General features: G+C 33.6%; 1 protein-coding gene across 1 annotated transcript in view; it reads right to left on the reverse strand.

Annotated features, from left to right (window-relative positions):
* Nucleotides 1-25,798, reverse strand: part of LOC106884069 (sodium- and chloride-dependent glycine transporter 1) — a 362,819-nt gene that overhangs the window by 206,710 nt on the left and 130,311 nt on the right. The window contains exons 2-3 of the mRNA XM_089355594.1: nucleotides 21,257-21,431; nucleotides 17,636-17,767 (exon numbers count right to left, since the gene is read on the reverse strand). Of these exons, the coding sequence (XP_089211720.1) occupies nucleotides 17,636-17,767; nucleotides 21,257-21,431 (307 nt within the window). The remainder of the gene's footprint in view (nucleotides 1-17,635; nucleotides 17,768-21,256; nucleotides 21,432-25,798) is intronic.

Genomic DNA, 25,798 nt, shown 5'->3' on the forward strand with positions numbered 1-25,798 from the left:
AGACGGTGCCCAATTGACCCTACTACACTGCCTAGTCTACAAAATCAAAAAATAAATATATAAAGTAGCTCCAATATACCCATCGCACCTTGTATATATATATATATATATATATATATATATATATATATATATATATATATATATATATACATGTGCCCTTTTATTTTTTGCTTGTTTCAGTCAATTGACTGTGGCCATGCTGGAGCACCACCTTTACTCAAACAAATCGACCCTAAGACTCACTCCATGTAAGTTTTAAGTCTGGTACTTATTCTATCGGTTTCTGTTACCGAACCGCTAACTTACGAAGACATAGACACACCACTGTGAGTTGTCAAGCGATGGTGGTGGAACAAACAGAGATACAAAGGCAGGAGTTAGTAGGCCGCGTTCTAAAGCACTATGCCATATATCCGTGGGCATAAAGTACATAATTCCTCATCTCTTAAATATAGAACTGTATTATCAGAACGTAAAGACAGATGAAATACGCTATGTATTTTGCCCGGTGTGCCAACGTTTCTGACAGTTCGCCGCCTTATACCTGAAGTAGATATAGGAAGAATTGCTTATTACGTGGCTGTGTGAGATATAGCTTACCCGTATTATCTCATTAAGTTATGTTTGTCTAAAAAAGTATTAACACTTTTATAATGAAGTTTATTAGATAAAATATCAATTAGAGAGTTAATTAAATAGTTAGTTGAATTCAATTCTCATTATATAAGGATTTTAGTTATACTAATTTACTTCATAATAGATTCTATATAATATGTTATACGTCATATTTTAATCAATTATTATTGAATTATATTTGGAGATATATTACTGTAATCCAGCATTATATTCATGTATCTATTAGATATATTCTATCAGACTTTGGATAATACATACATAAGGTTTTGTTAACTAAATTATGTTAATAAGAGTTATATGTTAATAATATGTCTCTTGACATATGAATATGTCAAGAGAAAAACAAATATACACTTCATATTTATATTTAATAACTATTGTGTATGTATGCATGTATCAAATCTCATTTTTTGTAATATCTAGAGAAAAGTTGTTTATGTGCTTGTAGAAAAGCTAAAACTCTCTCACTCCGAAAATTAAGTAATTTGCACCTGGACGATAATTTTAAATAAATCTCTTCTGTACAAAGATGACACATCCTGATATTCGAAAGATAAGATTTCGCATGGCTTAGAATTTCCATTTAATTTTAAAACTTTTATTACTATCTTTTAAATTCCAAATGAATTTACCAAGACTCATGTTGTTAATTTTAAGACGGTTACTAAAGCTATTCTCGTGATTAGCAATTCTTCGCTTCATAAAGAATTCAGTCGATCCGATATAGAAATGAGTCATACCTTCAGATTCCACAATAGACTGGTATACCAGTTTTCTCCGTTTACAGATATAATTACATTTGCTGTTTGCCTTGAATTTTCAATCCCAAAACTTATTTTCATCTGCTTAACCTTTACTAAAATAAGGGATTTGTACTATTTAAACTAAGGTTTCTACCGTTTCTTATGGCGGATTTATTAAATTGAAGAACTATCAATTTTACGATTCTTGTAAAAATAATCTAATTTATAATTATTAGTTCAAGATATTATTATGAAACAAGTTTTTAGATACATAGAAACCAAATCTAATAAATTTTTTTGCTAGTAGTTACACTGTAATAATTTCACCCTGTTAGTAAAGTGTTTGCTTATTAATCTCCGCAAAATTCTAATTTAGTCTTTGTTTGTTTTTCAAAAGGAATAATTAACCAAATAGTATTTTCCTTTATATCATTAGGGGTATAGTATTTCCCAGAATTTGTTTTTGTGGATTTTACACAAAGTATATATTTCTTAGTCTCGTTCATCTGTGTACAATAGTTTCCATTATTATTAACAGATTTCAAATCATTGTAGTAGTCATTAATTGTATTATTGTAATATTCCTTATTTCTATCATAACTAGTGGATTCGCGGTTAGACTTTAATGTAAGATATATCTCGGTTTTTCTCGTTGTAATCATTATTAAATTGCTGACGTGGATTTTTGTTAAATTTAGTATTTTGTTTAAATTTATCCATATTTACTATTCTGCTTAGGTTATGATTATCCGTATTTACGACATTTATATTCTGTTTGCAATAACTGTATTTATATTTTGTTTCTATATTTACATGTATATTTTTTTTACTAGTATTAATATCTATTATATTTTATATTTTAATTTTAGCCAGTTCATTATGTTATTTCGTGTAGTTAAATTTTCCTACTTTTAGATCATAAAACATATTATTAACCATAGGTCGAATGTATTTAACTTTATGTTTATACCCTGCCTTAACAAGCGCATTATTATAGAAGTCCCTATTTTCATTTAAAATTTCCTCATTGTATGTGAGGTAATTTATCCTTTTTTTTCTGTCTTTGGAACTAAACAATTAAATATTGACATAGGATGATTACTTTTAAACTTAACGTAAGTTAATTTAAAGTTTGGTTTATAATACTGCCCATATCTACCGTTTTTTAGGTTAAAATTAACATCTAAATGATAAACGAAACTATTATCTTTTTCTATAGAAATAGATAGTCTTGAAAAACCGATGGAATGTTTTCTTATATATTTCAAGTTTCCTATTAGTTGGATTTTGATATTTGACGTCAAAATGTGCGCCTACCTTATGCAGACTACACCTTATTTCTGGAAATTCATTATTAAAGTTGAATGAAATATATATTCCAACGAGGTCCGACGCCTGCACGGAATCCGTCGAAACTATAGCAATGTCAAAACAGTCACATGTGTCTTTTCTAGTCCAAAATTTATTATGAAAGCTAATAATTGATCTTCTAGCTGCTAGTATGAGATTTATTTCATTCATACTTAAGTTTGTATTATTCTTGGCAAACATAAGTGCGCTGTCAAGCGCTGTTGAGTAAATACATGAATAAACGTCTTTAATATCAACCTAGAAAAATTTAAATTTATCTTTGTTTTCAAAATGGTTGAACCAGCTAATTGCCTCTTGAGTACTTGATCAAAGTTCAAATTCAATCTTATTTTGCGATACAATTATATATTTATCAATAACAAATTTACTCAATTTACCTATGTGTAATTTTCCTGGACAAATTAATCTCGCGTAAGCGTCAGATTCAAAGTCACCATATATATATATATATATATATATATATATATATATATATATATATATATATACAAACACACTCACACGTATTTATAAGCCATGACTCAGTTTTTGGTGTCAGGTTCACATTCATGAGATAGTGAAATTTCCGGACTGGGCTCTATTGTGATTTCGAACACGTTCACTCAGCTGTAGAAATGAGTTGCAATGTCATTGGTGCCTAGCTGCATAGGCCTATCTATTTCACTTGGGAAACATTCCTGGCATGGAGAGGAGAGGCTGATATGTATGGGCGACTGCTAGTCTTCACCTGATCAATCTACTTTGATTAATGTCGCTGCATTGCCTCAGGTTCTCCCATATGGTTGACGGTTTGTGGCGATCACATTTTGTAGCCGTAACCCAGACGACGAAGAACGAATGTTATGCATAGGAACAGAAGAGTATCCTTATTTCTGCAACTGAATGATCACATCTAGCCAGTTACACGTCTTCGATATATGTATGTAATCTTGTATCTTGACGCGTGTGCCTTCTCGTACATACATACATACACACATACATACATACATAAAGTTAAATTGTCTTACATAGTACGTTTTTTAAGTATACTTCACAATATATGAGCTGTTTTAAGAAGTAATCATTGCGAGCGAAATCGAAGAATAAGAGAAATTAAAGGAGGAACATATCTAGGCAATCAATACAAATTCCAAAGCAAACTTTAAAGCACACAATGAAATAAATAAACATATAAATTTATATAAATAAGTGAATAACATTACCTGTAAATTATATGGTACCGAATGGAGAAGTGACAAATAAAGAGTCAAAAACCAAGGTACGAGCTTCCCAAAGGAACTCTTCCAATCGATTAAGAATTTGATGTTTATATGAACTGTCGGATGAGAGTTCAAAATTTTAAAATTTAGGGGTAGATAAATTTGGTAAATATTAGTAGATAAAATAAATATACAAAATTCGGAAAAGGATATCTTCTACGGCCATTTCAGGTTACAGTAAATGTATCAATGGCGTTTTATGTGTTTATAGACAACGTTGTAGCGGCGGCATGAGCCTGCAAGTGGATAGGAGCAAGGGACCCTACAATTACATAGTTTATTGGATGTTACGTTTGTCTCAGTTTTCTTTTTTTATTCTTATTCTCATCCGTATGATTATTAATACTATTACTCATATTGGTACCCTTATATTTGTCGTCACTAATAACAAGTTTAGACTTAGGTTTGGTAACTGATTTCAAAATTATATTTTTATTTTTATAGTTATTATCCTTAGCCATACACTTAATTCGGTTTCCATCCAATCCAGTACACAAGATATTGTTATTAGCTAGAGTATTATGTCTATCAGTAACACGTTTAAAATTCTCCTATTTATTGAGGTTATTATAATTACTAAATTCAGCATTACAGAATATAAAAATGTTACAGAGTATTCGTTGATTGTAGTATAATATTTAAGGTGCTTAGGGAAATTTGATTCTAGAATTTTGAAGAAAGGTGTAGGCAAATTTCTAACCCTGCGTGAAAATATTGTTGTTGCAAAACTGTCGCATGTGAAACTTCGTACACTTTTGAAAAATACTAAACCATTCAATGCTAAAACATAGACTTTGACAGTTTTCATGTTTTGTCATCTGAAGCAGCTGGAGATAAGACAGTTTGACCAAAAGAACCGGCTAATGCAAGCAAAATTAAATATTGAAAAACAAAACCGCATTTGGCCAAATTGGGACATAAAATTTAACATACTAGCAACGATATTTATATAATAGCAACGGTGTATATATATATATATATATATATATATATATATATATATGGGAGAATGTACGAAAAAACAACAACAGACGAGGACAGGTGGTGTAAACAACAAAAGGACGTATTAGTATGACGCTCGGGAATACGGAAAGTCTTTAACGTTTCGAGCTACGCTCTTCAACAGAAAAAATACGGAGACAAGGAGAAAAACATGGAGAAAAAAAATTGAATAGTGTTCGGTCCATGGTCAATCATAGCTATATATATATATATATATATATACATACAGAGAGAGAGAGAGAGAAACAGAGAGACAGACAGACAGACAGAGACAGATACAGCGAGCAAGAGTGCCTGTGAGGTAAGTAACTTGCTTACCAACCACATGGTCCCTGGTTTATTCCCTTTGGGCCACTGTCTTCTACTATAGCTTCGAACCGACCAAAGCCTTGCGTATGGATTTGGCAGACGGAAACTGAAAGAAGCCTATCGTGTGTATATATATATATGTGTGTGTGTGTGTGTGTGTGTGTGTGTGTGTGTGTGCGAGAGTGTGTATATGTGTGCATATGTTTGTGCGTCTCTGTTCATTCACCCACCTACCATCGCTTGGCCACCGATGGTGGTGGTGTGTTTACGTTCCTATAACTTAGCGGCAAAAGAGACCGATAGATTAAGTACTAGGCTTACAAATAATGAGCCCTGGGGTCGATTTGTTCGATTAAAAGATGGTGCTCCAGCATGGCCGCAGTCAAGTGGTTGAAACAAATAAAAGTATAAAAAGGAAGACGAATATATATATATATATATATATATATATATATATATATTCTTTTCCGTTTTATATATATATATATATATATATATATATTTGTTCTATATATATGTAGTAATAAGATATACACATTTCTGTTAAGATATAACAGTGTAAAAGTTCCGTTACTTAAGATATAGACAGATTTATATATTATTTCAAAAATATTATTTCAGTATAAGACCACTTTAGTAGGACGCATATGTAGTAATTCTAATGTATATGAATATCATCAGTTTTTTGGGTATATAGTTACATACGCGTACAAACAGATAACCATACACATATATATGCAATCGTATTTAAGTATTGGTGTGTCTAGACCTAAGTGTTTCAAAATATGAATGAATATATGTCTACTTGTGTTATAGTAAAACGTAATAATCCTTGTCCATTCGTTTTGTTTTACATACTTGTACATAGTATTGCTCCTTATGTGATTTTTTAAAACAGAAATTTCATTCCGAAAGAGCTTCTGTCTGGTATAAATAAATATAAATACATAAATATTTGTGTGTGTGGGAGCGCCTTTGTAAATAGATATGAAGTTGAAATTTATAGTGAAAAAAAAAAGACTAAGACAGGTGTATGAACAACAAGCAAGTGTATTAGTTTGACGCTTGGGAAAATGAAAAAGTATTTTACGTTTCGAGCCTACGCTCTTCAACAGAAAGGAATAAGAGAAAACAAACAGAGAGGGAATGAAAAAAAAAATGTAGATCAGCGTTCCAGCATGGCAAATGGACCGCTGAAATCTAGAAGTTATGTTCATTCTCTCTCCCTCTGTTTATTATTATCCCCAGCCTTATTATTGTTCTTATTTTATGTACCGTGTGAAGAATAATGTGAAATTACTGCAGTTCGATGAAGCCCTAGCTGGCTGAAACTTTGAAGTCACCGTCAATAATATTTTTGCTTGAATAAATATGTGTGTGTTGTTTCCTTGTGTACGTGTGTATGTATATCTATCTATCTATCTATCTATCTATCTATCTATATATATATATATATATATATATATATATATAGTAACGCAATACATATACAAACAAATGTGTGTGTGTGTGTGTGTGTGTGTGTGTGTGTATGTATCTCTGTATACAGTTATTAGTTCGTAGGTATTATAATTAATCTAACGTGAGATAATCATTCTATAATACATTTGGTATTATCCACACGGAACTAACGGTGCTGCTTTCCATATTATTTGATTATAACCAACACAATTGAAACAATTGTAAATCGTGGCTTGAAAGTATTAACAACAACATTCTTCACACTCAAACACACGCTCATTCACAAGCACGTTCATTCACACACGTGTGCTTATAAATGTGTGCGCGTGTGTCTGTATTTATATATGTTGTCATATCTTCCTTTTGTTCTTGCAACTTCCGATACTTTTTGGCCAATTTCGATACAAAAAAGAAAAATTAAATTCATTTAAAAAACGGAATATTACCAAATTTTTATATACTCTTCCTGTTTTGTTCTACAAATTAGATTTGTGAAAATTTCTTTCAAATATATTGTTAGACGTATGGGTATGTTGGCGTAAATTAAACGAGAGAAACTTGTTCATATATACAGAAAAAAAGGAATGTTGCGTAATATTTTCTTTAGATATGTTTAAAGGAAGGTGCGAGAAAAATTGATTATCGAGAACGCGGTCAATATTATAGAATGTTTCCCAAACGGACGATAATCAAATATAACACCCACTCTCAGAAAGATGCGTACGCGTTTGTGTGTGGGAGGATGTGTTTGTGCGCATGCGTGTGTGTCGTTGTGTGTAGTAATTCTTCTATTCTTTTACTTGTTTCAGTCATTTGACTGCGGCCATGCTGGAACACCGCCTTTAGTCGAACAGATCAACCCCAGGATTTATTGTTTGTAAACCTACTACTTATTCTATCGGTATCTTTTGCCGAACCGCTAAGTTACGGATTTGTAAACAAACTATCATTTGCTGTCAAGTGATGGTAGGAGGAGAAACACAGACAAATAAATATATATATATATATATATATATATATATATATATATATATATATGTATATATATATATATAGACACACACACACACACACACACACACACACACACACACACATCACACATACATATATATATATATATATATATATATATATATATTACGGGCTTCTTTCAGTTTCCGCCTATCAAATCTACTCACAAGGCTTTGGTCGGCCCGAAGCTACAGCAGGAGACATTTGCCTAAGGTGCCACACGGTGGGACTGAACCCAGTACCATGCGGTTGGGAGGCAAGCTTCTTACCACACACACATTCCTGCGCCTGTAATATATACATTTCTGTAAAAACTATACAGATTATGCCTTACGTCCAGCTTCGTTGCTATTGTTGTTTAGAACCACATGGAGCTGATCTGTAACCAAAAGCATTCTTGGTTTGACTAACCACAGATATTCTCCAATACAATACATCTAGTAGTACATATTCCTACATGTTGAGGCGACGAGATGGCAGAATCGTTAGTGTAGTGGGCAAGTGCTTAGCGGCATTTCGCCCGTCTTTACGTTCTGGGTTAGGATCCTACCGAGGGCCGAATTTTCATTCCATCGTTTCGGAGTCGATGAAATAAGTTATAGTTGAGCACCGGGTTCGATTGTGTAATAGTCTTAACTCCTCCCTAGAATTGCTGGCCTTGTACCAAAATTTGTAACCAATATATCATCCAACATGTTCTTTCCGTTCAAGATGTACAGAACAACCACGGACAACGGTGTATTTTGAATGAATTTATATCGGAGTCGAAGAAAAATTTTCAGTTATGCACTCAATTAAAAAACCCTAGTACCCTGACTGGTTCTATTCCATCTCAATCACAGATTTTTTAATTATTTTTTTTTTGTAACTAAACAGTTTGAAACTTCGAATACTGGTACAATTTCTCACGTAGAACACGGTTTCCTCTGAACGTTTTTAACAAAATTTGGTATTTTAGAAGTTATTTCGTGTTAAAGTTGTTGTATTTGGGTAATTTCAGCCAATCAGCGACGTGTATTCGGTTGAAGAAAGCTACTACTGTTTGCGACAGTAATCGAAGAGGAACAACTTCCGGATAATCTTTTGCTGAATACATAGCGTAATACGAAATTCAATAAATGAAAAAGGAACACGCAAGGATGAAATGAACATCATTAGCTAACAGCTCTTTCTGCTATAACATGCACTCTTAGATCTGAGTGCTTCTGAACAAACGCACCCGCCGTGTATGTCTTCCTGGTTTCATTGCTCCTTCCCCAACAATTATCATAGAATATTATTTTGCTATATCTTCAGGGGTGAAAAAATAAACCTTGCGGATGTTTTATATGTGTTTATGGATTCATTATAGCAGACTGAAGATATTATGCTCAGGTCATATACATTTGATATTCACTTAATAATTACTGAGATTTAATTGAAACAGCTGTAAGGGATGATGATTAATTTGCTTTTAATAACAAACAATTATTAACTTCCCAATCGCCATTTTCTTTTTCTTCTTTTATATGAATATAAACTATGTTTAAATATACATATATATATATAGAATTACCACTTTAAGGAAATTAATTCCCCCCAAATACTAGGTATTGAACCAGTATTTCCTTGGATGAAACCATCCCTTCATGAGGCTTAAAACAACCTCTAATCGAAGTATATATACATTATATATATATATATATATATATATATATATATATATATATATATATATATATATATGTGTGTGTGTGTGTGTGTGTGTGTGTGTGTGTGTGTGTGTGTGTGTGTGTGTGTATGTTTGTGTTTATGAATGTATATATGTATACGATTATGTATATATCTATACATATAGAGAATATATTGTATGATATAGTATAACACATTATACTATATTATATAGAAGGTGAGACAGAGAAAGTGAAATGAGACAGAGAAACTGCTATTAATATCACTTGAACGGAGGAATCCGTATTCATCATCCACCATTGGATATTTTTCCCAACGTTTAAGAGAAATGTACATTTCTGATTTCAAATCACTGCAGTTGAATAATCGCTGTTGACCAGATAGTTATTACTGTAGTCTTAGAAGGCACACTGACTAAATGATTGAAAGAATAGCTGGATTACTTGTTAACACTGCAGGACTCACATTAATTCTGTATCTGCAAAGTTCATGTAACTAGATCCATCAATGTCATGAAGACAATAGTCATTTATTGACATTAATTTTCCTTTTTTGCTTTTGTTAACATATCCTATTACAGGAACATTAATTCCGCAGAGGATCGTATTAGTCTATGGAAAAAAAAGAAACATTCCCTTTTTTTTTGTCCTCTGGAACATAATGAATATTTAATTGATTCAGATGTAAGATATAGCCTTCCAACTGAAATAAACCAGTCGGTCAGAAACTAGAAACGGTCAGTAAACTAGAAACTACGATTGATTGTATATCAATCACGGAGGTATATTTGCTTTGCGAAATACACAAATGTAGTGTTTTTGTTGCCATGTTTTCTTTTCTTTACTCTACAAAGGATCAAATCAAGAAAAAGTGTGTGGTTAATAGATTTTGAGTCAAAGAGGAAATTAAATTTTTATAAATTGCCAAGGATATTGCCGTTTTCTAACTCTGTATTGAAAAGGAATTACTTTTAAGCTTATCTAAGCATTAATACATACACAAGAGATATCACTAAAATCCATCTATCTTTCTCTCTATCTCTATTCCTATATACGAATACATGCACATGTACATACACACACAAGCATGCGCACGCGCACACCGTCACACTCAAACACCTATATATATAATAACATACATATGTGTGTGTCTGTGAGAGAGAGAGAGAGAGAGAGAGACAGCCACAGAGAGACAGTGAGCAAAAGAGTTCGTGAGAGAGAGAGAGATGTTGATATAGCAAACACAAGCACACAAACAGATGTTCATCTATGTGTGTGTATATACATATATATATATATATATATATATATATATATATATATATATATATATCCCACATATTGGAGGAGGCTCTCAGTAATAACAACGTAGCAAAACGGCAGTGCATCAGCATGGCCGCAGCTCTGAGTTGAAACTACAGCAAAAAAAAAACTATATATATATGTATGTATGTTTTCCTATATCATCTTCTCTCTCTTAGTATCCTACACTTTATATCTACACACACACGCACGCATATATATATATGTACTACTACGTATCTCGCCGTTCCCCCTCGTATTTCCTCTCTTTCTCTTTTCCTCTCGTTGCTCACCATTCTTCTACTTCCTCCCTCTCTTTCTCCCTCTACCACTCTCTCTCTCTTCCCTTTACACCGGCATGGTCACATGCTTCCGGTCAATAATCCTTTCCTTCCTTGGCTTTCGCCAAGTAACACACGCTACCACTGTCTCTCTCGGTTCCGTGCCTCATCGCGTTCATACACACATAATTTTTCTCGTCTGGCCGTAAAGCCTTCTGTTTGTTTTCCTGTCTTGTTTTTCGTCCGCCACTACATTCCTCCATGGCTAGATTTAATTTGCGTATACAGATTTAATCTGCGATCCATGGGACGAGCCGTTTTAACGTTGCGTCCTGCCCGAAGCTCGTCGAAACGCCGGTGTTAAAACGTGGGTAGCTGAAGAAGTAGAATGTTCTCTATGTGGCTCGTGTGTTCTCGTCTACGTTTGTGTGCAATGTCCTGTACCCAGATATGCACCTATACATACAGGTGGATGTCGGTATGCACATACCTGTACGTATATATGCATATACTCATTTACTTTTGTTTATATATATATATATATATATATATATATATATATATATATATATATATATATATATACAGCGAGAGAGACAGTGGGTAGAACAATAGATACATATATGCATTTATTTATATAGAGTCAGTAAGTATTGTTCGTGTCTATAGCTTACGTGTCTATTGTGAGAAAGATCGATAACTTACTATTTTATATTATTTTCTCTGCAATTGCCAAAACTGGCTGCTAATCTGTACGGAGATATTGTCAGTTGGTTCTGGTAGAAAACAATTTGCGAGAATATGGAATACGTTACTATGTAAATCTAGAGTGAAACTTATTGGTGCTGTTCATATAGTCGCTTGCTAAGCACTGCATATCCTAGAGTTAATTTAAAAGTGTATATATATGTATATATATATATATATATATATATATATATATATATATATATATATATATATACACACATAGGCACACACACATACACAGGCACACACACATACACGGACACACACACATACACGGACACACACACATATATGTATATATGTATGTATGTATGTATGTACCGCACATGCACACATATGCTTATTGAGTACGAAAGACTAGTGTATGTGTTGTGCTCCAGTGTCTGTAATATTATCAAATAGTAAGACGCATTCATTCTCATAGAAAATTCAGTGTCGGGTTCATCTCTCTGATTTTTACCCTATAGAAGCCTGATGTATATGTTATTGTCAGTAGAAAATTTCCAGTTATGTTCAAAGTTTCTTTTTCTTTAAACATAGTACTTCAAGCTCACCATACGTCATATGTAGTATCACCTAAAATTATAATGAAATCAACATAATTATACAAAGCTAAGACGGTTTGAAATATGTTTGAAAGATATTTGAACTTGTAATAACTTTTCGGAGTACTTTCATAAGATGTTAAATCATTCTATTCACCTCAGGGTGCTCACCAGCGGATTGATGAATGCATTTCAACCTCGTGACTATTCTTCAGCACCAGACACCAAGACAGGCAACTCTGAACTAGCAACAACGCTTTGCTTCCTTTATCGTAGATCAGTTAATATGTTTTTCGATATTTATTATATTTACTCTATTTATCTATATCTACTATATTTACTATAATTCTACACACATACACACACACGCATATATATATATATATATATATATATATATATATATATATATATATATATATATATATATATATATATATATATTCGTATTTCCTATATTTACTATGCTTATTTATTATGTTTACGTTATACATACACTGCTGTTTGTATTCTGATAATTAATATCGTAGTAACTTATAAAACACTTGAGTCTCTCCTCTTTCTTCCTTCTGTCTCATGAAAGAAAATATGACAGTTTTAAAAGACAAGAAAAGTCAATACAAATCATTAATTATTGATACATCTTGTGTGCTTTATATTTACTTGAAATGCCTTATTAGATTATATGGTTTCGTTGTTAGAAGTGAAAACGGAACAAACCAAATTTTCGTGATGCTGTCATTCCGTTGTTTACCTCCATATCATCTCCGATCGTGTAGTTTCATGAGAAGAAACTTTCCAGTCAGGACATAACAGGTTTTCTGCATATCTATGACTAAGCTCGCTTTCAATAGGTACTACCCTTGATTATAACGGGGTATGAATTAATTTGAAGGAGATTTTAGCTACCATGTGTAGCCAGTTGAATAAACCTGTACGGCTTCCACGCTGGTTGTAAACGCATGATTTCAATCTAGTGATCAAGTGACAATTTTACTGCATCGTGAGATCTATTTTGCTCTTGTCTGTTTCCTGATTTAAACGAGTCCTTTTTTTTTAAACTCCTACACTCTTATAGTTACAAACTACGAGACTACGTACCCTCATTGCTTTTCTCTGCAGTGGAAATATAGTAATTTCATTTCATTTATCTAATAAATTTCTACTTATGTCTTTATTTAGGCAGCCATTATCACAATGTCAGGAGACGAAAATATTCAAATTTAGCGACCAGCGCTATAATTACATTTCGTTCTTATTCACTTTGGAGAAGAGGGAATTCAAAGATATAGTGATAATGAACCGAAGTTTTAATGTATAATGAGTATAAGACTAGTTATTCCGTTAGTCTTAACCCTGCTTTTTCTTGCGTCTGCTAACACATTACCTGTGACAAATACATTTTGAATTACAGTAGAAGCAGACTACAATGTTTATATTCTAGATTATAAATATTTTTAAAATTGTTGTTGTTTCTTAGTTAGCCCATGCGTCAGCCCTGATCGAACAGTTCTATGATACATAGAATAATCTCCAGGCCATGACCATAAGTATTTATTCTTCGCGTAAATCTTCGTTCCAAGTTGTAATATTAGGAAAATGTGACTAATATTTGGCGCAGCTTAACTGTAAACGTCCAGGCTCTTAATTTTTTCCCAAGTAAGTAAGGAATTCTGCATGGTAAGGATGGAAGCAGAAAAATTGGTGGGGACATGGTGAGTGAATGATATAACAGCACCGGGTGCAGAAACTAATTTGTTTGTAGAATGGAACACGGTAAATGAAACATTAACGTGTGTACTGCATCAAAAACAAAGAACAATTTTCTTGTTACACCGGCTCCTATATTTTACAATTTATTTGAAACACACGCACACATAGACTACTCACATAACTTAGATATATGTTTCGACCAAAGATTGGTCCAGGCCATATCTAACATGAAGGCACCACCTGATGGGATTAGCTAAATCCCCTTTAAGTCAAGTTTTGTATCATGGTCCATTCGAGTATAGAGTTTTTGTTGAGTGAGTTGTATCCAGCTTTAGGTAATTTATCTGGTATACCTTGAAGAAATTTTTCTACATTCCGTTTAAAGATGATAAGAACCTTTTCCTCTTTCATTTGTTTTGGGATAAGGTTAAATAGGGCAGGACCTGTTGAGGAAAATAAATTGTATTGCAGTCTATTTATGTGTTGTGATCCTGAATTGGGCAGGGGACGTATGGCCCATGGTACAAGGAAATGTTAATAAAAAAATTACAAGAAAGTATGTAAGTAAGTAATCAGAACGGGACTCCAGAAAGCATATTAAGTTCAATAAAAATTATGTTTGTTTGGTAGTATATATATATATATATATATATATATATATATATAAACACAGGAGGAGATATATTTCAGGATTTACAAAATACTGTAGAGGAATAACTGACCTGTCTCTCTGGCATATTGTTTTGTATGTAGCTAAGGAATGTTTGCTATTTTAAGGGATAGTGTGGGAGGTTGGTTGGGGGGAGGAAGAGCAATATGGAATCAAGAGGGTTTCTTTTGTTTCCGAGCCAGTTTGTCATAGTTCAATGATTTGGGGGACTGGTCGTAGAGGTCAAAATAGTGTGAATGTGCTTGTCTCTCTGTGCACGTATTACTCTCAGATATTCTCGTAGCCATTATCACGTAGAATGTAAAACATGTATATAGAAGCGAAAGAAATTATATGTGCCTTTGACGAACAAAAAATGTACGAAATAATATTATACAGTTCCTAAGAATGGGAAAATATTTGATTCGAAAGTGACAGAATTGGATTCCATGTCTTGTTTTTGTGGAGCTGTGTATAGCTGTATATGTTATTGCGTGTTCAAAGAATTAAACAGTTTCAGAAAAGTAGAAGCAATTGTAGTTTATGGTTCAATAAAAAGATGAATATTGCTTCACGAGCAAAATATTATTCAACGTTGCTGAAATTTTTGTGTAACGTTTGCCAGTGGTGTTTTGCAAACGGTTAATATTAGGGAGGTACAATCGATTTGGTTAGAACTTCAATGTTATTTTTGTTGCTAGAGAATTGTTTGTCTTTATGCCAGTATATTAATAGTTCTTATACTTTTGACCCTGAGCAGAATGTAAATTAAAGTTGGCTTCGTTGGAATTTAAACACGCGAAAAAGAAGAAATGAAACAGAGAGGAGAAACCTCCGTAAAGCATTTAATTAAATCCGGATCTTCGCACTGGCTTTTCAATGGAGTTTTCTCTCTTTTTTTTTTGCTTTCTCGCTCTTTCTCTTTGTCTCTCGTATAATACACACACACACACACACACATACACACATACACACACACACACACACACACACACACACACATATATATATATATATATATATATATATATATATATATATATATATATGTATGTATGTATATGCATGTATATTTATATATATATGTGTGTGTGTATGTATATGTATATATATATATATATATATATATATGTGTGTGTATATATATATGTGTGTGTGTGTAATCGTGCGTGTGTATATGTATATATGTACATATACGTACATATGTCTATATATACATGTATATATTTATGCGTAATATGTGTATATGTATAGACCTACACGCACACACTAACACACGCACACGCACGCACGCACACACACATACACACACACACACACACACACACACACACACACATATATATATATATATGTGTGTGTGAGAGAGAGACACACACACAGAGAAAGAGTAAGAGAGAGACCCAGTGATAGAGACGTAGTCATTAACACGAAGGAAATTAAAAGAGAGCCTACATTTCTCTAATTATATACCGCTCAGTCGTAGCTATAAAACAGTTGAAAGCACTTTTATGACAGAAATTAGTAATAAAGTGTGAAAGAAATGAAGCGAATAATAAGATATTCGTCCTCTCCAGTATAATTAAAAATACTCTCTAATGTAGTGGAATGGAGTAGCTCTTCGCTTATGGTCATTACAGAAAATATCAATAATATAAGAGTCGTATAGCTATAAACATAAAACTTCATACCTTGTTCTTCTTTATTAATTGAGTATATATCTTGGCTACCTTACAGCAGGTAATAGGCAATATATTCCTTCCATGAATGTTGCAAATAATAAGTTTCTTTATAGAAAGGTAGGTAATTCAGTTTTTCAGCAGAAGCATGATTCAATATATATTTTATTGTGAAAAATAATATTCTTACTTCAGTTTCAGCTTTTTTGCCAAATTATAGACGTTTCTCGTAGAATTTTAGGCCGCTTGAAAAGGCGCAGTGCCCAATGTTTCAAAGAAGGACAAAGGAAAATATAATTCATATATTGAGATATGTGGTTTTTCATAGTATTTAGAATGTCAGAAAGACTACGTGGTACACCCAATTGAATGTCTACCAGATTTAACTTTCCTTGTCATTCTTTCGAGATCGACAAAGAAGGAAAAAAGAGCGAATATTAGCGATAGCGTAGTCTGATGAATGTGATGTGTTGTTGTATTATTTCCTGGTTTTGATATTTATTGTGAGTATACCAAATAAGATTGTAATACCAAGCTCTAAGAGGCCTCATCTTCAAGATGGATTTAATTTGTTCTGTGAAGGGAGACTTAAATGCAGCGCTGGGCCTCTATTAAGAAAACAAGCTTGTTAAACCCTGGTCTTTGAAAAAGAACATCTCAGGTGCAAATACATGACATCACGAGATCTGCAGGGACCCATGCAAATGACAAACGGCAGACACACAGAATAATAGGTAGAGAATATTTTTTTACGTATGTGTTTGTGCTATTATAACACAACAATCACATTGCTATCACCAGAACAAATTATTTCTCTTTTATGTTAGCTGTCTTTAGATTCAGCGATTTCTTATGGAAATATATTATTTCTACTCGAAGGTATCCAAAGGCAAGAATACGGAACAAAGACATCAATTTCATTAAATATAATCGCGATTATTGTTTTCCCCACTTGATAATGAAAATTACTGCCAAAGACATGGAGATTCGAACGTAGAACTATAAGACTGCCTTCAATGCTCTTCTCAATAGCGCCTTTATCATTTAACCATTGTTCACAAATAAGATAAAGTACAATATTATACAGCGAATATTATAAGCTCAAATTAATGTAAGTTAAGGGAAAGTCTTTTAAGAACAGACAGAAAATTAAACTTACTGCAGATATGTTTCTGAAGATATCTGAGTTGGCATCACTAGCAAGATTAATTTTGTAACAAATTATAAAAACAAATTCGATGTCCTTACCTTTGAAAAGTGGGTTAATCCGCCATATACTAAGTGGCCCCTGACTAGCAAACTGGCCAAAGGCTAGCTCCAGATGGAAGAGAGGTAATCCCACAATGGCCAGCATTATTATGTATGGTATCAGAAATGTACCTAGCAAAGACAAAGAGAGAAATCAATAAATACAAACGAAATATTATCTCCGAAATAAATAACACAATATTATATAAGTGAGAATTTGGCACGTAAATAATAAACGGTTTAGACACTGAACCATACAAAATAAATAAATAAACAGGTAATATATTTTAACTTTATGAAAATCTCTGAAACGAAATATTATATTATAGATATGTGAGAATTTGTTTTTATTAGGAAGAACTGAAGGAGAAGCAGTGTCTCTGAAATTCATAGATCTACAGAGGCTTGTGATAATACTGGAGTTAAAGATTTCCTAAAACTGCTACAAGTCGATGCGCGCAGGAAAGCACATAGAGTTAGGCAATTCCAAATGACCGACAATTTTAGACATAAAGTTTATAACAGTGTAGCCTTGTTGGTTACAATATGAAAAATGATGGGATGAGAGACGAGTAGGTTTGATTGACTGAAGATGGCATGAAACTAGCCATCATTGTAGTAGTCATAAAAAGTAATAAACGATTTGAAAATAAGTGGTTGAAGAGTGTCTGTGGATCTCTTCAGTCATTCGTGTGATATTTCTCTTTGCATGTGGTCACGAATGACTGCGACTGTTGTAGTAAAATCATCATTTATGGCAGGAGAGTGCTATATTGTTGATCATATATCGTAAAGGTGTTGTAGTGATGAGAGTTAAATCCGTTGTTTGCTCGAAGAAGACATCAGGCTTTCATCTGCTTTCGGAGTTCTATTAGATGTGTGCATTGGAAAGTCGAGATCCTCAATGGTTGTGCGGTCTAATGTTTAGTGTGATCGCAACATCGCTATGACCGTAGGAAATGTCTTATTATAAACTGCATTGTTTCTAATAATATTTGTTGTTGAAGGAGATGATATTCGCATGATCCTATTGAAGACAATGCATATTAGATAGGAGGTGTCCAGGATCCTGTAATTAATGTCTGGTTGTCTGTTTACGAACTTTAACAAGGTAGAGAACATTATCGTATCTGCTTGAGAATGGGTATTATTGAAGATGTTAGCAAGTAGGCCATTGATGATTAAGAAGAAGTGCGTAGGCATAAAACCGAAACATGGCGCACAACAAATAATTGGAATGGGAATAAGAGCATATTTCATCAGCATACGCCGTTTTAATTTGATCTGATAGAAAGTTATCCACCCAGAATTTGATGGACTGATACAGCCCACAGGCATCCGCCAAGAACATTCGCATGAAAATATCGTTGAAAGCGACAATGAATCTACCTACAAGCTTTGGAGGAATTTTGTCTGGGGAAAGAATCCATGGGGATAGAAATAAAATAGGCCACAGGTGTATCTAGTTAGCACATTCTGTATTAATGCTCAGTAATATCTGATGTATACAAAAAAGTTGTAAATATCTTCCATTAATACAGTTCTATATTTAAGAGATGAGGAATTATATACATTATTTACATTTGACGGATATTTGTCCTCATCTTGTTTGTTGTAAACACATTTCGGTTGATAAACCCTCCAGCCTTCGTCAGGTGTCTTGGTGAAAGTTCGAACCTGGGTTCTCATTCTTAAGGTATTTTTCAGTGTTGTTATTATTATTATTATTATTATTATTAATGTTGTTGTTGTTATTCAGGTCACTGCCTGGAATCGAACTCGGAATCTTGGGGTTAGTAGTCCGTGCTCTTAACCACTACGCCATATGAAAATATTAGATTTATAAGATCTAAAATTCACTCCATAATTGCGTAGTGGTCAAGATTCCGAGTTCGATTCCAAGCAGTGACCTGAATAATAATAATAATAATAATAATAATAATAATAATAATAATAATAATAATAATAATAATAATAATAATAACAACAACAACATCAAAAAATACCTTAGGGGTAAGAACCCAGCTCCGAAATTTCACCAAGACACCTGATGAAGGCTGGAGGGTATATCAGCCGAAACGTTGTGTTAACAACAAACAAGATGAGAACAAGTATACATCAAATGTAAATATTGTAAATAATGTCTTTCATTAATTTTAATTTGCTGGAAATGAATACCACTGGACAATAACTGACGGGAATAAGAGCGATTGACTATTATGTTTCCACTCATTGAGATATATATCCAGAAAGGAACTACCAAAGTCTCCGTGTTTTATGTTTGTGGCGAAGACCAAGTTATCATGTTTGACACGTGGATAAAAGAATTACTCTACAAAGTTGAAAAAGATCTTCTAGGCCAGAGAGCAAAAGCATTGGTATTATTATCAGAAGTGGTATAATTTGTGGACTGTCTAATGGTCAGGAATATTCTCTGCGGTTCGTATAATAATTGGGCTAGATTTCCAATGCTGTCCTATTATTAGGGTTTCCTGGTTTTGCATAGTATTATAGGTTTCGATTCATTCTGGAACTGCTGGTGTAACGCTTTGAATGAACAACTTGTGGTGGTGGGGATAGGGATCTGAGATTTTATTCTTTCTTAGATGCGCAGTATATGTCTCTTGATGGAAGTTTCAGCCGGTCGGCTACCTGCTTTTCGAAGGGTCTCATATAAAGCAAAGAAATGCCATATACAGTTAGCACAGATATGGTGGTTATAGGACATAAATTGCCACCAAATTGCGTTTGTTTATAATGTGGATCTATTTTTGGTGGTTGCAGTAAGACAGCGGTTGGATATCCCAATTGCTGCTGAGATAGTTATAGTCCAGAAGGGAGGTTAATTTTGATGGTTCGAAAGTGATCAATGAAATGTGGAGGGTCTATGTGTCAGTCAGCTATCTGTGTATTGGGAGTGAATTGTTGAAGATGAAAAAACATATAGTATGTAAATGGTCACTTGGAAAATAACGTGATAGCGAATTAGTAATAGATATTGTCAAACCAATTAACTTCTGTAGACAGGAAAAAACAAACGACAAACATAAATGATCTTTAATAATGAAATAGAAAAGTAGACATAACGGGGTAATCTGAACGAAAGAAACAATAGTTAATGAAATCATAATAACCATAAATATTTGTTACTGTTATCGAAGTAGGAGATGTGGGTAGTAGAGTGATCGTTAGCAATATTAAGAGAGATGTTGAAATTTAGCGCCTAGCATGGGCTGAAGGATATCAGCCCAGGGCGGATATGTGGTCAGTGTAGTAGCAAGACATACTGGGGTTTGTTCCTGGTTGTTAGTTTAAAAGCCTTCGAAGGCTTTCGCAATTGGTATGTAGGTGTATGTACTTTCGTAGCGTATACGAGGAACGTTATTGGTGAGGTGTTCTCAAAGCGTACATCGTAAACCTGGTAGAATTCCTGGGAAATGCTACATAAGAAGAGAACGTGCTATATAAGGGGACAGAGTCGTTTCTAAGTTTCTTTTACTTATGTTGAGACATCATCGTCAAAGAGTGAAGAGAGCAGCCATATATTTCCATATAATTCTTTTATTTTTAGTAAGGTAAAGTGAATAACAATTTTAACATCGTCATGCAAACTCGACTTACCTCCGCCATTTTTATAGCACAAATACGGGAATCGCCAGACATTGGAAAGTCCCACTGCATATCCAACACATGTCATAAGAAACTCAGATTTGCCGCCCCATGTCACTCTAGTACTTTCTTCTTCTTCTTCCTCAGCTGGAGGCGCTTGCTCTTCATCTTTACGAACAACATCAGCCTGAAAAAAGGAAACGTAAGCATTATTTTCCATGTTACATTATACATATGTACATTATTTACATTATTTACATTTGATGGATATTTGTCCTCATCTTATTTGTTGTTGACACAACGTTTCGGCTGATATACCCGCCAGCCTGATGAAGGCTGGAGGATATATCAACCGATACGTTGTGTTAACAACAAACAAGATGAGGACACATATCCGTCAAATATAAATAATGTACATAATTCCTCATCTCTTAAATATAGAACTGTATTACACGTATGTGTGACTATACGTGTGAGACAGAGGGAAGGTGAGTGAGTGAGACCGAGAGAGAGAGAGGGGGAAGAGAGAGTGATGAAGAGAGCATAAAAGCAATATTTCAAATATTTATTTCCTTCTGATCATTAAATGATTCTTACATAACATTGAAAGGAAAAAGTTACATATAAAACTTTCTACTGGAGTCACAAGGCGGGGAGGAGACTAGTCGATTACATCGATTACAGTGTGCCATCGGTACTTAATTTATTGAGCACGATAAAATGAAGGGCAAAGTCGACCTCGGCAGAATTTGAACTCAGAACGTAGCGACGGCCGAAATACCGCTAAGCACTTCGTCCAGCACGCTAACTGTAATATAAATTAAAACTTTTTGATGAAATTTTACAAAATGGTTAAAAACAGCCAAAACCTCAACCATAAAGTGGTAAATCAGGAATAGAAGGAAAACCAAATTAAAACAGAAAGAATGAAAAGAGAGATGCAAGAACAAGGCGGTGGGGGGGACAAGAGTAAAAATATAATCATGAGAAAGTAAAAATATATAAATAACAGTTACAAAATAAAACACTAAAAATTACAATGCATAAAAAAAATTAAATGTGCAATAATATTAGTAGCTGCGCTACTATTATTATTCCTTTTCTACTGAAGGTACAAGTCGGGAAATTTTGGGGGAAGAAGCCTGTCGATTAGATCGACCCAGTACGCAACTAGTACTTAATATTACCGACCCCGAAAGGTTGAAAGTAAAAGTCGACCTCGGCGGAATTTGGATATAAGGAATTATAGCCAAGCTTGATAATGGTTATTTTTCTTTCGAACATCAGTTCATATAATCCATAAGTAATTTCATAACAATTATATTATAATTTTCCTGATATCATCTATAATATTACCATATTTCCTGATATTACATATGGCAGCCATTGTATATTCCAGAGTTAACTGCCATATAACGAGTAGAACTCTAGTTTCAAATACGTCGCCACGTTTACACAAATCGCAGTGGCTTTATTTGCTGCCCTGGCATGCATTTTCTTTCCACATACTGCGACTGAAAACTCACAACGTTTGCCAATATCATGCCACGAAATTGAAATATTTGGATGTGTTATGTCTGTATTCCTTATTGGAAGAATTTTCGGCATGTATTAATTCGGATTACGCCAAGTACATTGGAAAATTTAGCCAAGAGCTATCTTCAATATTTGGAGAAGAAAAAAAAGGAACAAATCCGTGCAAATTTCACCGAAGTAGTATGGGTTTGGTATTAAATGCCATTCATGAATAAAAGGTTCTCGATAAATTGAACCTAGGGCTGAGAATATCCGTCAATCACTAAAATAGGCACGACTTCTGAAACCAACCAGATTGAAAGAGTTAACAACTTTCGTTTAACCGGCGGCCATTTAAACTGTATTACAAACAGACATATTCAATCATACGCAAACACTAACGTTATGAAAGCTGTATACATATACCAAATATATAACTATAAGTGCTCACACACAAAACACGCACATACATATATATACATGCGTATGTATGTATACACGTATATCCTTACATATATGTAGCGTGTGTGCATCTATGTATGTATGTGTGTGTGTGTGTATGCCTGTGTGTACATTCATTTATCACGTTCGGTCCATGGGGATATATTTCCTGTTAATTACTTGATAAAAATATATTTTGCTATACAATTTATTCATGATCGTATGAACTGAACATATAACGGTGTTGAGCAATAGTTGGATATTTACATTATCAAATAATTTATTAATGATCGTATTTTTATATTATGATTAAAAACACAAAATGGTGCTACTATATCAATATTAATGACATGTACTTCCTCTCCAAATCTTTATTGTTTACATATAATGGAATAATAATAGTATTGCAGATATCAAATACCGAGTCAGGCAACGTTATAATGTAATGAGAAAAACGATATACACCTATATACAGAGATCCAACTATATGTCCCCCGCCTGGGGTGTGTATCGAGAGAAACAGCTGTTAAGGCTTCGATGTAACCTACTGGCGTTCTAGAAATCCATGAATCATAATAGCGGACAACATTTATGAAACTGAACAGCTAATAGAAATCCGAAGAAAGATATTTATTCCATTTATTGAGAGCTGTTTCTTAATACGTGCTAGTTAGATAAGTGACTCTACAAAATACATCACACGCATATATCAATAAATATACACACATAAATACATGTGGACATGTTGTTGGCACTTCCGTCGCTTACGACGTCGAGGGTTCCAGTTGACCCGATCAACGGAACAGCCTGCTCGTGAAATTAACATGCAAGTGGCTGAGCACTCCACAGACACGTGTACCCTTAACGTAGTTCTCGGGGAGATTCAGCGTGACACAGTGTGACAAGGCTGACCCTTTGAATTATAGGCACAACAGAAACAGGAGGTAAGAGTGAAAGCAGGGTTCGTCACCATCCCCTGGCGGAGCCTCGTGGAGCTTTAGGTGTTTTCGCTCAATAAATACACACAACGCCCAGTCTGGGAATCGAAACCGCGATCCTATGACCACGACTCCGCTGCCCTAACCACTGGGCCATGTGGACATACACATAGATATAAACACATACACACACACACACACACACACACACACACACTCAAACACCTATATATTTTAAATGCTGTAACATAATGAACAGACATAACACATCTTGATTTTCTTCTTTTTTTTTTAAATATTAGTGATTTTATGATTTTACTGCATTATTTCTGAATTTTCCGTTTATCTATTTATCCTCGCATTTTTAGTAAGCTGAATACAACGACATTCTAGTTTTTGTAACGAGTGAACTCTGCCAAATGTATACATTGTCTTTTCCTGTATACGGAAACAAATTGCTAATGTATATCAAAGTCTGGTGTTTGCTTGCCATTATATGTTCATTCTGATGCATGTGTGTGTGTGTGTGTGTGTTTATGTGTGTGTACGAGTCTATGAATGTGTAAGAGACAGATGTTGCTGCCTCGCTTTTGTAACTAACACAAATTACGAAACAGCAGTCAACAAACTTAATTAACATGTATCCTTTCACTTCTCTTTACTGGTCTATATAATCATCATCATTATTATTATTATTATTATCATTATTACTATTATTATTATTATTTTTATTATTATTATTATTATTATTATTATTATCATTATCATTATTGTTATTATTATTGTTATTATTATTATTATTATTATTATTTCAATTATGAAATAAATGAGTTTCAATCATATTCTCTATTTTTCCATATCGGTCCTATAATTTTGGCTAAGGTTGTGTGTGTTGTGTGTGTGTGTGTGTGTGTGTGTGTGTGTGTATGTGTGTGTGTGTGTGTGTGTGTGTGTGTGTGTGTGTGTGTGTGTGTGTGTGTGTGCATGTCTCTGCTATCCGTGTGTGAGCGTGGATCGATTGATATATGATCACATGTCTGCGTGTTCTCGAGTAACTTTTAAATCTACATTTTAACGTCGGCATGAAAATACCCAACGGAGTAATTTCTGTAATGACATCTCACTAAAAATAAACGAACACTCAAACGTAATATTATTTTCTAATTACGTGAACCTAGAGGCAATATAATTACAATTCAATATTGTTTTAAAATATAACACAATAAGATTTACCGAGACAGGTAGGAATATGGAAGCTTATGTATACATATATATTTACTCTCTAATACGCAACCAGTCACAGAAATATGTGCTGCATCAGAAAATATTACTATTGTTTACGTTACTGTTTTAATCGAAAAATGATAATGTGTTTTATTAAAATTTATAAGGGGCTGTTTCAATATTTGATAAATTTTGAAGCTGGAATTTATAAATAAATTTATCATGGATTTTTACTCTGTAGTAAATATTTAATATCCTAATAGGTTTTCGTTTCGGCATTCAGTTTGCAGGATTCTTGTTGCCTGTTCGTGTGTCCTAACTATATTTTGCTGTATTTCAGAAGGATCATTGTGCCAATAATAAACACACGCACTGATTCTATTTCACTTCCTTGTTGCTTATTTGACAATTAGTTAATTATTTAACGAATTATCAT

Source organism: Octopus bimaculoides, chromosome 7, assembly GCF_046866305.1.
Source record: "Octopus bimaculoides isolate indiv1 chromosome 7, ASM4686630v1, whole genome shotgun sequence".
Lineage (NCBI taxonomy): Eukaryota > Metazoa > Mollusca > Cephalopoda > Octopoda > Octopodidae > Octopus > Octopus bimaculoides.